The sequence below is a fragment of the Convolutriloba macropyga genome, chromosome 9, assembly GCF_964194025.1.
Source record: "Convolutriloba macropyga chromosome 9, txConMacr16.3, whole genome shotgun sequence".
Classification (NCBI taxonomy): Eukaryota; Metazoa; Xenacoelomorpha; order Acoela; family Convolutidae; genus Convolutriloba; species Convolutriloba macropyga.
Window position 1 is genome coordinate 8069663 of NC_134476.1, and position 17202 is coordinate 8086864.

The following is a 17202-nucleotide window of genomic DNA, read 5'->3' on the forward strand; positions in this document are numbered from 1 at the left end:
TTTGTGTGTTTGTGTGTGTGTGTGCGTTTGTGTGTGTATTTGTGTGTGTGTGTGTGTGTGTGTGTGTGTGTGTTTATGTGTGGGTGTTTGTGTGTGTGTTTTTTCTGTGTGTTTGTGTTTGTGTGTGTTTGTGTGTGCGTGTGCGGTTGTGTATGTGTGTGTGTTTCTGTGTGTGTGTGTGTCTGTGTAAGTTTGTGTGTATGTGTGTGTGTCTGTCTGTGTGTGTGTCTGTGTAAGTTTGTGTGTCTGCGTGTGTGTTTGTGTGTCTGTGTGTCTGTGTGTGTGTTTGTGTGTGTGTTTGTGTGTGTGTTTGTGTGTGTGTGTTTATGTGTGTGTATATGTGTGTGTTTGTGTGCGTGCATGCGTACGTGCGTGGGGGTATTTGTCTTTTAATGTCTGTGAGTGAATGTTAATGCTATAAAACAACGACTTCTCATGTTTGAATACGACGAAATTCTCAACTCGGTAGCATAGCTATAAAAAGACAGTTTCTGTCTTAGTATTGTTGTTTCTGGAAGGATCTTTTTTCTTTCACTTCTAATCTCTTAATTATTAGAATTATTTATAAAATCACTGTTTAGGAGGAAACTATGTATTAGACTATAAGAAGTACAGCTCTTATGCACGAGTGTTCCATATGAAAGGCGACAAAGAGAGATGGGTACAGTAAGTGTTCTCCTCAACCTTCCGTAGTTTCTCTGAAACTGTAGAAATAATAACATAAAATATTATTTCTGTCTTTATAGTTGTCATAGTTCACTTTATAACAAGAGCGAACGATTTTAAAATGGTAATTTGAAGTGATAAGTTTCACAAAAAATGAAGATTCGCCATTTTGCTAAAGACAAGATGTTTGGTTGAAAAAGATGATTGGATGAAGTCATCGGATACTAATATACGCATTGCTAAAAACTTCAATAGTTATTAGACATATTTCCCAGGTTGAGGTCCAGACCCAAATTGACTTCTGATCAGACCCAGTCGAGCGCACACCCGTGTGTTCCCAGACCGAAATTACAGGGTCTTTTCGGAAGTTCGAGCGCACTACGGTCTGATCATGGTCTGGAGATGGTCTGATCAGAGGTCATTTTGGTCTGAAAAGTCTGATCATAGGCGGATTCGAGCGCACTTGGGTCTGATCAGAGGCAATTTCGAGCGCAATTGGATCTGATCATAAATGTCTTCAAACGCAATTGGGTCTGATCAGGGACCATTTCGAGCGCATTATTTTTTTCATTTTTTTTACTGAAGGATGTTGGCTCTGCCAAGAGGCAGCCAAAAAGCAGCTTTCTGATCAGAGACTCATCTAAAGTCCGATAGCTCTGATCAGAAAAAAAGAGTCCAGCAGATAGCTGAGGCCGGTCCCCTTTAGAAGAAATTTTGATCAACTGGAGACCACGACGTTTCTTATGGAAGGCTGTCTTAACTCATCCATTGATTCAGAATTATAAACTAATTGGTACACTAAATAAAATTTGTTCTCAACAGTTGGGTTTTGTTTTCTTTAGCAATACTTTTAAAATTGATTTTTCCTTAGATGAATTAAATACTGCAAACATCAGTTTTTATGAAATGAATATATTATAGCAAAATTCGGAGATTTTTTCTTAATTAAAATCTGTCTCTGATCAGACTATTTCGAGCGCACTTGAGTCTGATCAGAACCGGTTTGGAGCGCACTTCAGTCTGATCATAAATATCTGCAAGCGCAACTGGGTCTGATCATAACTGCTTCGAGCGCAACGGGGTCTGATCATAACCTCTTCGAGCGCATTTGAGTCTGATCATAGTCTGATTAAGGTCTGGGCAATGGTCTGAATTTGAGTCTGGACCATGGTCTGAAGATGGTCTGATCAGAACATCTACGGTCTGAAAAGTCTGGTCAGAGACCTTATGTGTCTGGAAAGTCTGATCAGAGGTCACTTGGGTCTGGAAAGTCTGATCAGGGTGAATTTCCGTCTGGAAATTCTGATCAGAGATAATTTCGGTCTGGAAAGTCTGATCAGAAGCAAATTTGGGCCTGGACCTCAACCTGGGTTATTAGTCTCCAGTTAACACCAAATTTTCAGTTTTAAAAAAATATAACGCGTTTTCACTCCATGTACATTTTACCCGTCCTTTTCCATAAAACCTAGACCGACCATACTCAAGACAGGCATTGGCCAGACCGGCCATACCTAAAGATAGGTATTGGCCAGACCGAACAGACCTAAATTGCCATTGGCCTGACGGAAGGCGCGACCCAAATTTTTTCCAGACCATTGGGGGCGGCGGCACCGGACCCCCCTGTCGGTGACCCAAGTCGGTCTGGCCAATACCTGTCTTGGGTCGCGGACTTCATCCTGGGAATGTATCTTAATACATGTAAAAAGGGCATTACAGTGTAGAACATGGCGCCAAGGGAACGATTATACTGATTGACTTATAATATTAAATCATGAATTATATTAAATTAAACATAAAACAATAAAACAATATAATTTTTATTACACTTTACAATTTCATTGTCTCGCAAATGCACATTAGTGAAATTTAAATTAAAGTCTATTGGTCCTGGCCCTGGCCCTTAATGACTTTTTGCGGATCAGACAAATACAGATAAATTAGATTTTGCTTTCTACTTCTTTGCAAAGGTATTGACATCTGGTTATGTTTTCTAAACGTTTTTATTCTCTTCAAGTGGTTCTGTCCGCTGTTACTGCTAAAGGTGATCTTGACCAAGTTTACATAATGTTTTTGCAAAGTACAGAAGGTACAATAGTTGTATTAGTAAGAAATTTCTCCTTTGCTCCTTCCGTCTTGCCAAAAGCAATTTTTTGATCCGTTCCGTTTTGCGAATAACCACATTTTGGTCAATTCGGTCTGGCCAATACTACCACTTTGTTCTGTTTGGTCTGGACTATACCAATAATTCCTTATGTTTGGTCTGGTCAATACCCATTTTTCGTTAAGTGTTCGGTCGGGGCCAATACCTACAATTTGGTCTGTTCGGTCTAGCGAAAGCACTTTTTTCGTTCTGATCGGTATAACCAATACCCACTTTCGGTCTGTGCGGTCTGTTCAATATCCATATAATGGTGTGTTTGTTCTTGCCCATCCCCACTTTTTTGGTCTGTTCGGATCGGCCAATGCCCTAATTTTAGTTTTTTTATCTGTCGAATACCCACAATTCGGTCTGTTTGGTCTGGCCAAATGTGTTAATCTGTTCACTCTGATCAATGGTGACCAAAGTCTGTTTGTTCTGACCGGGGTTGAGCAAAGTCTTTTCGGCCAGGCCAATACCATTCTTGGGTCATGGACCCGGCTTGTAGGCAAAGACCAGAAAAAAATGAAGTACGGTAGTACGCTAAAATTTTTTGCGGCTACTAAAGAATTTCAACGGTTTTTTGGCGAACTCTTGAAATTCCAAAGAAAAATTTCAAAGAAATTTCTACATTGCCTCATAAAATCATTTGGATCTATTCTGTCCCCCCCCCCCCCCCCCCCCACCCAGCTTAGTGAGCTTATATTTTTTACGCCCCCAGGCGCACGTGCTATTTTCTTACATAGTAACGTGCTATATAACAACATATAATTTGTAGCGGGGGGGGGGGGGGGGGGGTAAACCACAAAACACACTGGGGGGGGGGGACAGAACAGATCCAATCATTTTATTAATGAAAAGTTTGCTAACTTAGGGTTGTATAATTTTTTGCTCTCAAATAATGCGAAAGTTTATTGAATATTTTCAATTGATTATTTTCAGTGTGTGCGAAGGAACAATTTTAGAGACAAATTTGATCTTGACTTACGCCTGGTGTGTTTGGGACAGCGCGAAAGGCACTTTCAAGGATTCATCAGAACTGGCGGTCAATGGCGGTGAGTGATCTTAAAACTATGCATCCGATAACCTATTAGTTTCAAATTAGATTCCCTCGACGCAAAAGAACAGATTATATTGATAAGAAAAGAACCAACATTTTTTTTTGCAAGTTGTTGATCTATGTTTGCAAGAAAACTGCCAGATGGTGAGCAAAATTCAATGCTTCAAAATTACGTTTAAGAACAGAAGCAAAAGACATAGTTGATTTTTCTGTGGAGTCAGGAATTTTGGAACCTTTCCGTTTGTGCCCTGCCGGAATAGTGGGTGCATATTAATACCGCCCCCAAGACGCAAAGTGCAATATTTTTGAATAGTTATTTACTAGTAATGGCATGTCTTCTGCAACTGGGGGGGGGGTGCATAATTTTTTTTTTTTTTTGGGGGGGGGGGGTAGAAACGGAAAAGGTCCAAAATATAATGTATGATATAAATCGAAATTAGCTTTGAAATCTGGGTCATTTGCTTCAAAAAAATTCTCCGCCTTAGTAATTAAATTCAGAGCTAAAAGGCAGCGATCATAATTGATTATGAAAACTGATCGGAGTGCAACTGATTTGAAACAATTTTACAACTGTAATGAAATTTGAATTAGTTCAATTGAAATGGAACAGAGTTTTTGGATCTTTTATGTTTGTGCCCCACAGTACGTTATGTACCCCCCCCCCCCCCCCAGTTACAGAGCACCTACCATTACGCAGTAAACCAGTATGTAAAATATACAACGTGCGTTTTGTGATTGCAAATAACATGCACCCACAATGCGAGGGGTGCACAAACGGAAATTATCCCCTTTTCGAAGGCATATATTTGCATTCTTGCATCAACTCGTGTAAAAGAAATCTTTGGAATTCATGAAAATATGAGATAAGCAATCAGTCATATGATTTGAAGAGAAAACTAAAAGTTTTTAGGCGAACAATTATATGCTTGCACAATGATACCAACCCGGAAAATATTTGTAAACATCATTAATTTTATAAATCATGAAAGCAAATAGGGCTGTACACAAAAAAAAACAAAAAAGTTCATTGTTTCTTGCCTCGAAAAGATTAGCAGCGTCTTTTTCAAACATTGTACGAAAAATTGATATGTCTGCTAGCGTTCTGCTGGGCCGAAGAAATTGAGTTGATATGCATCGATATTCCTATATGCGTACGCAACAAAAATGAGTCGGGGCTTTTATAGGTGGCTCTTATTTGACTAATTTGCAAAAGGCTAGAAAGAAAACGTGCTTAGCTCCTTTCGAAATCGATCGCAATATTTCCTTTCAGAGCAAATTTTTTCAGGCCAGATACAAACAAAAATGGTGAAATTTTTATAAAGTTCTAGCTGTTACAGATTGGAAGAAAAGTTATCAATTGTTTATCAAATTGTCGATAATGGTCACAAGACGAAAGACCTAAAGTCAAGAAACGCTTTTAACAAATTTTTCAAAAAAAAACGGGCCGGTACAGATGGCAGGTTGTCCGATTAAAAGTTGGAAAATACAAAATGTTAAAGAGTTCAAATTAGGAAGTTTACGTTGAGGGGAAGTTATAAAGTTTTTGACAATCTAGACCACACCATAGCACCAACCGAGGAATAAAATTTTGCTTGGCAAATGAAAGTTAGAAAACATCCTAATGTAACACATCTTCAGGTTATATAAAACGATTGAATTCAGGAAACGTTTTCCCGACAATTTTAATGGTTTCACACATCACACCAATTCATGAAAGACAAATTCTTTCGGTTTTGTTTTTTTGCCGTTCTATTTTCGGAGCAACCATTTTTATGAAGGATTTTTAAGGACTGTTAACCAATCAGGTAGTAGAAAATCTTGAAAAATATGAGCTTTTGAACAGAATACAATTTGCCGTCCAATCTAAAAAGTTTTCAAGTGCTTTACTTTATTTAGAAAAGGGAACAGGTAGACAACAGAAGTTTTTTCTGTTAAATCGAAAACAATTCTTGAAATTGTCGATTGATTTTTCAGAGAAATTAACTCTTAATTTTGGTGTTCCGAAAAAAACTCTGCTAGAATCACTTTTTCTGATAAACGTCAGCTATTTTCAAAAAGCTGGAAGGTAAAAATGACGTTATTCAATTTACGAATACAATAATAATTGGAATAACTGAAATTTCAAACTAATGAATCCAGTCCACTTAAATCAGAGATAGGAGATAAGAAAAGTTAAAAGACACACACAGAGAGCAGACAGAGCAGAGTTTTTGTTTCCAGTAAATGCAAAAAAAAACAGTTAATATTCACTACAAATTGTGCTCATTAAAATCTGGAGTTTTCTTTTGAAGGTGAATTTGTTAAATAAGCTCACCCTTGTCGTTACTTAGAGTAGAATTTAATCCAAAAAAAACCTTTGAAAATCAATTCAACTCAGTTTTGGATGAAAGAAATGTCTCATGCAATCCGTACTTTGCATCTTGTAAGAAATCAAATTGCTTCAACTCTAGAAGCTGATATATTCAAGTCGATTGTGGTATCTTATCTATCTTTCAGCTGTTAGTTTGCTCAAAACTTTACATGAAAAATACGAGACTCAATAGCGGGAAAATTAACTGGTGAATAAAATTTGATTTGTATTACACAAGAGATTGGCAATTCCACTGCTCGTACAATTAAGAATTGCATCTTACCGACTTTTTTGTATACTGGAATTTCAGCCCTCACGAAAGTTCAAACAGATATAAGACAATGGGGAACAACTGAAAAATTAAAAATTGTCACCAGCCGTCTAAAAAAATGGACAACATAAGAGAACAGATCAATATAAAACAAACAAAGAGAAAAAGAAATGAATGAAAAAATAAATGCTCAAAAGCGTTCAAATTTTTCAACTTTAGTAAAAGTTAAAACAGTAAAATCGTTTTTAGAAAACTGTATACTGAGTTTTTACACCACCCGATCAGATAAATATAGATCAACATACAAAGGGGGGCGTTCAAATATTATTTGACCTGTGGAAATGTTAAGCCAAATATTCAAACGAATAATAATCGAAAACTAATAACATCATTTTTAATAAAATAAATTATTATTATTTTTTTAATAAAACTAAAAATTGTTAATAACAAAATTAATAATAATAATAACAATATTAATAATAAAAATAATAATAATAATAATATTAATAATAATAATAGTAATAATAATAATAATATTACTAGTAATAATAATAATAATAATAATAATAATAATAAAAATAATAAAAATAATAATAAAAATAATAATAATAATAATAATAATAATAATAATAATAATAATAAGAAAATTAATAATAATAATAATAATAATAATAATAATAATAATAATAATAATAATAATAATAATAATGATAATGATAATAATAATAATAATAACAATAATAATAATAATAATAATAATAATAATAATAATAATAATAATAATAATAATAATAATAATACCAATAATAATAATGTGGTGAGTATAAGAATGAGACAAAAAGCATAGGTAAATTCCGTTCGGAGACTACAACTTTCGTATATAACATAAAAGGCAAACTGCACATGTTTCATTTCAGATGTTCACGCTTTCAGGGTGCGCAGACTAGTACCTGTCAACTGTAACGCTAACACTTTGCAAACAAAATCACTAACACTTACGTCACAGCAAAGATCATCTCCACTGGTTCCAACGTATTATATCAATTTAAGCAATAAGTATGATATTAGATTAACATATAGTTTAGGTGTGCTTATAATTAGTACTTGTAGGATGCTTGGTTAGAGTTTCTGTTCCCCATCTGGAGTCACGCACCACATGCCCCTTTGCGAGGGAAGAGAATTTTGCTCGTACAGTTCTGCTTCGTAAGAATCTGACGGCTTTATGTCCGATATTGAACTTTATCCGGGTGAGGCTGTGGGTACATAATATTCTTCGTCCTCAATTATTTCGCTTGGCTCTTGGGGCTCAGATGCAGCTTGTCCCTCTTGTTTTCAGTCACCGTGTGACGTTAATTTGCTGGGTTCAGGGACGTTTTCAATGGGGATGCTATTCGTGGTTACTCTTCCACGTGGACCGGCCTTTTTTGTTCGATTGGCGATGTATTATGGGTTGGCTTAGGTGTGCTCTTTATTTTCTGGATTTTTTCCCCAACCTTGTCTACTTTTGGTGTAGGTATCTTCAATGTGAACATTGTTGGGACTTCGGGGCTGTCTGGTGATGTTATCCTGAGGTCATATTTGTTGCTTGACGTGTATACTTTGAAGAGGCTGCTTTGAGTTGAGTCCGAGGTCAGCGTTATCACTTCGACTGTTGGGGATTTAGCTAACTATTTGTCGTCTATACGCATGAAAGATTGGTTTTGTTGCGTTTGTTTCTCCATATGGAGTTTTGTTTGCTCTAGGGCTGCGGCTCAAGATTTTGATGAGAAGGATTTGTTTGGCTTCGTAATTCGTCTCTTTTTGCTACTCTGTTTTGGTTTGTATCTTTTGGAAGCAGTGTATGCTTTTTCCTACGTTGGGGAGAGAGTTGTTGTTTCTGTTCTTGTTTTTCTGATGTCGCTCTGCGTTTTTGTTGTGTGCGTCTTCTTTGTTGTTGTTGTTTTTGGTTACTTTTGGCAATGGTTACCAAGTGTTCATGACTTTATAGCTTTGGTTCTCCGATTGGAATTGGGGTCTTCGTGGAGCTTGGTCTTGATGTTAGTGACCGTTTCTGTTGTGGAGCTCGTTTCTTTTCCTCTAAACTAATTTGTTTCAATTTTTCTGATTTTGGTTGTATTCTCTTAGAGATTTGCATGCTACGATTTGTATTAATCTTTGGGGTGGAGATAATTGTATTGGTGTAATGGAAGTGGTTTTGTTACGACTGCTAAATCGCTCTTTTTTATGACAGTGTTTTTTGTGTGTGTCAGTATCTAATGTTTTCTCTGATGTTTCATTTTCTATTATGTTCCATTGTGGTTTTAATGTGCCTCTTGGTTCAGGTTCTTTGCGTGCTATTGTTTTACGTACGAGTTGTCTTTTAAAAATATTACCCTAGATGTTTTGTCACCGAATGTGATTTCGAGTTTTGAAGGTGTTATCTTAACCGGAATGCTCTTGGGGCTAAGCAGCTGCACTGTCCGTACGTGGCTCGTTCTGAGATGGTTGGTTATACTGCACAATCTGTTCTGGTTCGGAGTCGTGCTCCATGTCCCGCATGGCTGCTGGGGTTACTACAGTCTGCTTTAGTATCTTCCTATCTGAAGCAAATTTCTTAATGTCTTTGTATGATAAGTTCTGTTTGTTTGGTTTTGTTACTATATTTGAAAAAGCGTTGTTTCGTTTTCTACCGAAATGTGCTTCAAACGTTGTTGTTTTTGTTACTCTGTTTGGGGTTAGTCTTATATTTTGGACTATGTTTGCTATTACTGTGGTTATCTCTTCCAATGGCCATAATGGACCTATTGCTATTATGCCTAATCTCCATTTTATCGTTTGCACGAACTTTTCCAAAATTCCCGTTGCTCGATGATCTCTATCTGGGGCTAGCATTTGTTCAATATTAGTATTCTTGCAGAAGACGTTAAAGTCTCCAGATTTAAATGCTTGTGCCTGATCGCAATGTAGTGAGCGTGGTATACCGTGGAGTTCACAGTAGTGTTCTAAATTTTCCTAATAATGCAGTGGATGCATCGCAATTCCTAAATACTTGTGCAGTAGGAAATCGTGAGTACCTTTCCTTGATACTAGAATATAATAATTAATTGTGTGGTTTTGAAACGAAATTTGACGTTCGATTTCCATTCGGAGTTCTTTGTCTGTTTCTGTTAATGTTGGTACTATACCTAGATCTTATTTTGGTAATATAGGTTTTAAAATTTTACCTTGATTGGGGCATTCGTCACATGCGTGTGCCTTTGCGGCTAGGCTTCTATGATTGCAAGGTAACCATACTTATTTTCCGAGACTTAACAAGCGTGCTTGTCCCGGATGTGTTTGGTGAATTTTATCTATCACTAGTTGTTATAATTGTCAGGAAAAAACTAATTTGTTATCGTAGAGCATACATCCGGTTTCAGTGTCTGATAAATCTTGGCGTTATGAATAAAATTTTTTATTTGTTTTTTGAGGCTCTCCCAGTCTTCCTCTTCATTTTCATGATTGCTGGTAGTGACTTATCTAACTCCCGCAAGGAATTCTTCTCCGAAAACTCTTGTTAAGTTTTTTCGGTAATCGGGCTTTGTCTGGGGTAGGTGGCTTAATGGAAAGATTGGGGGTGTAGATTTGCTTGTACAGGGCCACCGTTTTTTCCAGTGTTATCTAAGTTGTCTGTTTGGGTGCTGATGGTAACTAGTGGGTGTCTGGATGAAGATAGGTTCATTGTTATTTTTGGAGTGATATTCTCTCTATTTGGACCATAAATTGTTTAATAATTGGTCTATTTGAGTTGTCAATCTGGTGTCTGTTTCTGGCAATTACGTTTATTTGTTGAAATGGATATTTTGGAGTAACTCTGTGACTGGAATTTAATCTATTGTTTGAAACGGAGTTTGTTTTACGTTTAATCTTTTTAATTTGAGATTTTTTTGATGGACTTAATACAATTTGAATTTGTGTGCAGAAAAAGAATGCAACTTGTTTCTATGGCGAGAATGGCAAAGGGCTTGTGAGCGTGTTTGTTTATTTTTTGAGTTTGATTTATTACGTCATCGTTGCTTAGCTGGCTGTTTCGCTTAATTGCGTTGCTTGCGTTATTGGCGCGAAATGTGTTTTGTAGTAAGACGAATTTGAAATCATTGAATTTATTAATTGTGGGATATTTATCTTCAACTGACGGAGGCGTTGCCTCTCCGTTTGGATTTCTACCGAAATATTTTCAAATCCCATTTGCTTTCCAGGAATGTGTTCTATGTTGAAATTGAATGGGAGTAATCTATCAACCCAGCGTGTTAGCCTAATTTGATAGGTTTTATTACCTCTATTTTCTTTTAATGCAGTGAGAAGTGCCTAATGATCCGTTTGGAACGTGAAATCGGCCCTGTAATAAATGTTTAAAGTGCTTTAGCAACCAAATTACTGCTAATAACTCTAATACGTTTGTGCTGCATCGTTGTTCCAATGGATTTAGAATCTGCTTGCGAATGCTATTGTGTGCCATTTTTTTTTCTGTTTTTTGTTTTAGGCATGTGCCCAGGACGTGTTTGCTTGCTTTGCATTTTGTTCTTGTTTCTTTGTCTACATCGAAATTTTTGTATTCTATTGTTTTCGAGATTTGCTTTTTAATGTTGTTGAATTTGATAGTATGTGTTTTCTCCAAATTTGGTTTGTTTGAAGTGGTAGTGTTTCCTTTTTTAAGAGTGCACACGAAGTGGTTCTGAGATTTCCGCTAAGTTTGGAGTGAACTTCTTTAAAGGATGGATGCTGCCCATAATTGATCTGAGTTGTTCTAATGTTTTTGGTGGGTCTAATTTTCGTAATGCTTCTAATTTTGTGATTAGTGGTGTGACTCCATTGGGAGTAATTTTGAAACCTAGCCATTCGATTGTTTGTTTTGCGAAATTGCATTTCTGTTGGCCTATTGCTAATCCGTCTTTGTCGAGTCTATTCAGTATTTTGTCATGTGCTTCTTCGTGTTTGGTTATTTTGCCTTTTGTTGCTACTAAAACATTGTCAAGAAATGCGAAGTAATGTTTGCATCCTTCTAGAATTTTGTTAACAGTTTTTTGAAATGTTGCTGCCATATCTGTTATTCCGTAGAATCCATTTATAAATCTGTAGTTTCCTGTTATTTTCCACCCAAATATATTGAAGTTACAATGTTTCGCAATACTTTCATCCAATGGGATTTTGCTATTTGCACTCTTGAGGCATATTTTGCTGAACCATTATGGGTCTTCTTTATTTTTGTTAGTCGAGATCTGCGTTGCGAGTGAGGCTGTTATCTGATTGGAGCTCTGCAATTCAAATTTGTTTTTGTGGATTCTTTGTTTATTTCTTTAGTGTCGAGTGCTAATTTTATCGATTTAACTTTCTTAACAGTTATTACTACAGGGCTTCTGAATAAGTAATCGAGGCATTTCTCCAGACGGATACTTTGATGGTCGATTAAGAGTTTTTGTAGTTCGTTTTCTACTATTTCTACTAAGTGTAATGATATTCTGCGTCCTTTGTGTTGTGAGGGTGTTTTTCGCTTTCTAGTATTGATTTAGCGATGTGGTTCTTGCGTCTACCTAGTCTTGTGCAGAGATGTGGGTTTTTCTTGAATACCCAGGTTATTTTCCCCAAGAAAAATAACCGTTTTGTTCGCGGTTATTTTCGCTGATATTGAAAATTTTCTCACCTTGATTGGACTTAGTGTATTAGAGTAAGTCCCCGTTTGCTACTATATCTCTGCCAGTGACGTTTTGCGGTTTGTGTCGTACCACTAGCACATTGCAGTTTGTGGCGTTCCACGATCCTGAGGACCATGTGGAGTTGGCTGACTGCTGGTTTATCCCTATTATTGAAACATTTGAATTTCGTTTGTACGTTTTTCTTCTTCAATTGTTTGTTTTTCTCTTTTTGTACGATGTCTTCTGCTGTATTGATATCGACAAAACTCGTGGGGATCCAGTGTCAGCTAACCAATTGAGCGTGTTTTTATTCTTTAGCGTTGTTTGTATAACGATTTCTCAATTCGGAATTGCTTTATTTAATTCTGAATTTCTGATGCTTTCAAAGTTTCTTTCAATCAATTTTATTTTGTTCCAATCCTCCATTAGTTCTGTTATATAAATTGTTGCGGATCAATTGTTTCAATTTCGTCCTCCTCCTCTGGTGGTGGCTCTATTTTTTGTGTGTCTGTTACGTTTATGTTTTTTACATTTCTTGTTTGTGTTTGTTTTCTTCATATGAATGGTCTTCTGTTCCTAGCTAAGAGTTGGATCTCTGATATACACATTTTCGCAAAGTGTCCTTGTTTCTTGCACATGTTGCAGTGCAAGATTTTTGCTGGGCACTTGTTACTGTGGTTGGGCGTAAATGATCCGCCACATCTCCAGCATTGTGGATTTTGTTTCGCTTTTGGTGTTGGGAGTATTGCGGGTCTTATTTTTCTCGCGGAGAGATGTGCAACAGTCATATTCCAATTGGAGTTGTTTACTCCTAGCATTTCTTTTTGACTTTGTTGACCACGTTTTCTTGCTTATGCGCAATTCAAGGCTTGTATTGGGGTTCTCACCTCTGATAGGAGTTCTCTCTGGATTGCTGTTTTATTGATTTTTCCAATGAAAAAATCTTTAGAGAGGTCTTCTTCTACTGCTCCAAAATCTGCTTTAACTCCGAGTTCTCTGAATCAACTGTAAAAAGTTTTCAATGCGTGTGGCTCTTGTCGTGCGTTTATTATTTGAAAGCGGTCATTCGTTTTGTTTCTTGGTTTCGTGAAGGTGATTGTTAGTTCATGAGCGAAATCGTATGTGGTGCATGTGTCGATCTTTGTGTGTGGGTTGTTCTGGTGATAGATTTGTGATGCTTCAGTTCCGATTTACAGGTAAAGTACACATTTGATTTTTGTGTCCGATTCATCCCAGGGGTAAAGTAAACGAATGGTTTTCTCCCAATCTATTTTTCCTCTTTGGTTTCTTATATCCCTCTTCCTTGTTTCCTCCTCTGAATCGTTTGGTCTTGCTTCTTCGAGGAGGGCATTGCCGGAGAGATTAAGTCAGCAGGTGTTGGTTTGATTCTTAGTAGTTTGTCTACCTTTAAGATTTCTATTGCCATAACGGCTAATTTGAATGTGGAGAACCACTGTGACCATTCTTGACAGGGTTTTGCTCCTGTCTCCCAAAATAAGGGAACTACTATTGGAGACTTTTGATTGCTTGACTGCACCATTTGGTGAATATCAGAATGAGACAACGAGAATAAGTAAATTCCGTTCGGAGGTTACAAATTTCGTATATAACATAAAAGGCAAACTGCACTTGTTCCATTTCACGCTTTCAGACTTGCAGTGTGCTCAGACTAGTACCTGTCAACTATAACGTTTACACTTTGCTAACGAAATCACTAACACCTACATTACAGGTCAGTTCCGCTGGGTCCGATGTATTATATCAATGCACGCAAAAAGTATGATATTAGATTAACATATAGTTTAGGAGTGTTTATATATAGTACTTGTAGGTGCTTGGTTACAGTTTCTGCTCTCTATCTGGAGTCACGCTCAACAAGCAATCATAATTATATTATTAATAATAATAATAATAATAATAATAATAATAATAATAATAATAATAACAATAAAAAATAACAATTATAATAATAGTAAAAATAATAATAATAATAATAATAATAATAATAATAAAAATAATAATAATAATAATTATAATAATAATAATAATAATAATAATAATAATAAGAATGATAATAATAATAATAATATTAATAATAATAATAATAAAAATAATAATAATAATACGACTATTAATAATAATAATAATAATAATAATAATAATAATAATAACAATAAAAAATAACAATAATAATAATAATAGTAATAATAATAATAATAATAATAATAATAATAATAATAATAATAATAATAATAATAATAATGATAATAATAATAATAATAATCATAATAATAATAATAATATTAATAATAATAATAATAATAATAATAATAATAATACTGCGACTGATTTTTTTCATTTTTGCAAGTATGTGGACGTTACACTTTTCATCCAACAAACGTATAAAAAACTTTACTGATAACCATTATTGTATCGGAAACGTAAAAATAAAATTTTTAGAGCAGAAAGAACGCATCAGCATTTGAAAAGGTCTATAACATAATAAAACACCAAAAAATATGTAAATGATTACATTAAGCTTTGTATGAAAAACAGAATAAATTTTTAGAACAAAGGTGTTCAAGAACAAAATGGTGTTCAATGGTAAAATGTCAAAAAAATCCAGTTGTTAAAGTCTCTTCTGAATTTCAACTGACACGCTCCATTGTAACTATTGCTCGAAAAAAATAATGAGAGCTCTTTCTTATTTGGTTTTCAGTATTGCAAATGCCAAAAATTAAGATAAAGCATTTCCTACATAATTTCAGCGATTTCAGCGCATTTTTCGCAAAACTGCGCTGACATTTCGACTTGGGAGAACAGATTCTGTTTTCTCTTACCAAACAGCGATCATATATGGCTCTTAATAACCAATCGTATATCATATAAAGTTCGTTTTATGCAACAAAAGATCATTAAAGATTCATCAGCGGATCATTAAAGAATCATTGCAGGATCATGCCAAGACATTTTCTGTGGTTTATCGAAACATAAATGTTCTTTAATGCCCCTTCGGGTTAGTGGGCGCATATTAAATGCAGTCCACACATACAATTGCCATATTTTTACATATTTATTTACTTTGTAATGACACAAGTACTCTGTATCTGGGACCTGGGGGGGGGGGGGGGCATATCTTATTAGGGGTGAGTCGGCGGAGATGGTGGTGGGGGTGTTGTGGGCAGTTGGGGTGGGGGGGGGAATGGAGGTAGCCGACGTTTAAATTTGATTGTTTTACAGGTGATTTCAAATGGCCAACTACCGATGAGAAAAATACAGCACAGTCAGGTGGCAAAATCAAATGTATTCACTTCCACAGCGATTACAAGAAAAGACCGAGCAGATCATACACCAATCAGCTCGCAATTGTCGAACTTGAAAACGACTTTAAAGAGACAGACTATGTCGCCCCCATTCGGGTCTGCACAAAAAAGGACAAAGTGAATCAAACTCATGTCCTCAAATCGGCGGGAATGGGTAACCGCTATCTTTGGCAATTATATGACGACGACTCCAAACTATCGGTAACTAAATTTGCTCGCCTCCCTTTTTATTAAGAAAGTTGTAATTTTAATCTAAACCGGATTTTCTATGATCCAAATAATAGTTTGTCCTAAAATTTTACCCCGGTGGTTTAACACCCCCCCCCCCCCCCCACTCCAAATACAAAGATGGAAAAAAATTTATCCGATGACAATTGGAAAATTGAAGTCATAACTTTTTTAAAACGTCAATCTTACAACAACGGAGGAAAAATTGAGGCATAAAAAAACTTAAAAGGTATTAAAACGGAAAATATCTCGGAGAAAAATTTCTAATTCATTAAATCGAAAACAGAAGACAAAAACGTCTAGAACCAGCATTTGCTTAAAAAAGATTTACAAAAGATAACTTTTTTGGAGCAAAAATTTTGTAATGGCAAACAATTATCAAAGATTGCGAAGTCACAAAAATGAACATACCGAGAAAACAAATTAAAAACAAGTCCGAAAATTAGGAAAAACTTTACGTTTTCCGTCAAGAAACTGTGCGACGCTTATCAAAATCCAGTGCCAGTACCCACAAAATATGCCAATTCCACGCCAGATTTGTACTTCTATTGTATTTTTTCCGAGTCCATTCAATATTAGAAATTTTGCAACAGCCACGCTAACCGTTTCCAATTTCTTGAAAAGACTCGTGTTGTTTTTTCATGTCATCTTTGCGGTTTCTGTCGAAATTATGTGTTGCAATGAGTCAAAAAATGTCTGATTAACGTTAACAGGCAGAAAATTTTTATCACAATACATGTATATATGTATATATGTATATATATGTATATATAGAAAAACATTACGAAGAAATAGAATCTTTAGGTTTTCCGTCAAGAAACTGGGCAACCCTTCTAAAGCTCCAGTGCCAGGTACCTACAAGAAATGAAAATTTCACGCCAGATTTGTAATTCTGTGGTATTTTTTCCAAGTCAATGCAATAGAAGGGATTTTGCAACAACCGTGCTAAACGTTTCCATTTTCTTGCAAAGAAGAGTTATTTTTCATAACATCTTTGTGGTTTTCGTCGAAATTATGTCTAGCAATGAATCACAAAATGTCGGCCTAATGTTAACAGGCAGAAAAATATTTTCACTTATCCTGTGGTACACAGGTATCAATGCACCATTCTATTTCATCATTCGGTTGCTAATTTCCATTTGTAGCTCTAGTTAAATTTGACCACTAATCATAATTTGGTAAATCCTCTGGTGTATCTAATAATACTTATTCATTCCTTGCTACTTTCAATATTTAAGTCTGTACACACATCTGTTCATACCGTGATGAAAACATTTTGAATTTTTCATACTCCTTGCAAATTAGATGTCTGGTCACAATTATGTTGCAAAGTTACTCAGCCAATCCAGAACTGCAAAAGTATCAGTTGAAATAAACTAGCTCAATTGAACCGCAATTGACAGTACGTTCAGGTTTAGTAAAAACATGATTCAGAATAGTGTTAATTATTCAGGTAGTCTCATAAGCCCGATTCGATCCGAAAATCGACACAAAAAAATTAAAACAATTATACATA

The 17202-nt window shown here is 35.6% G+C and overlaps 1 protein-coding gene across 1 annotated transcript in view; it reads left to right on the top strand.

Annotated features, from left to right (window-relative positions):
- Positions 1–588: 588 nt before the first annotated feature.
- Positions 589–17202, top strand: part of LOC142346106 (uncharacterized) — a 128593-nt gene continuing 111979 nt past the window's right edge. The window contains exons 1-3 of the mRNA XM_075398610.1: positions 589–666; positions 3746–3858; positions 15376–15612. Coding sequence (XP_075254725.1) covers positions 638–666; positions 3746–3858; positions 15376–15612 — 379 coding nt within the window. The 5' untranslated portion in view covers positions 589–637. The remainder of the gene's footprint in view (positions 667–3745; positions 3859–15375; positions 15613–17202) is intronic.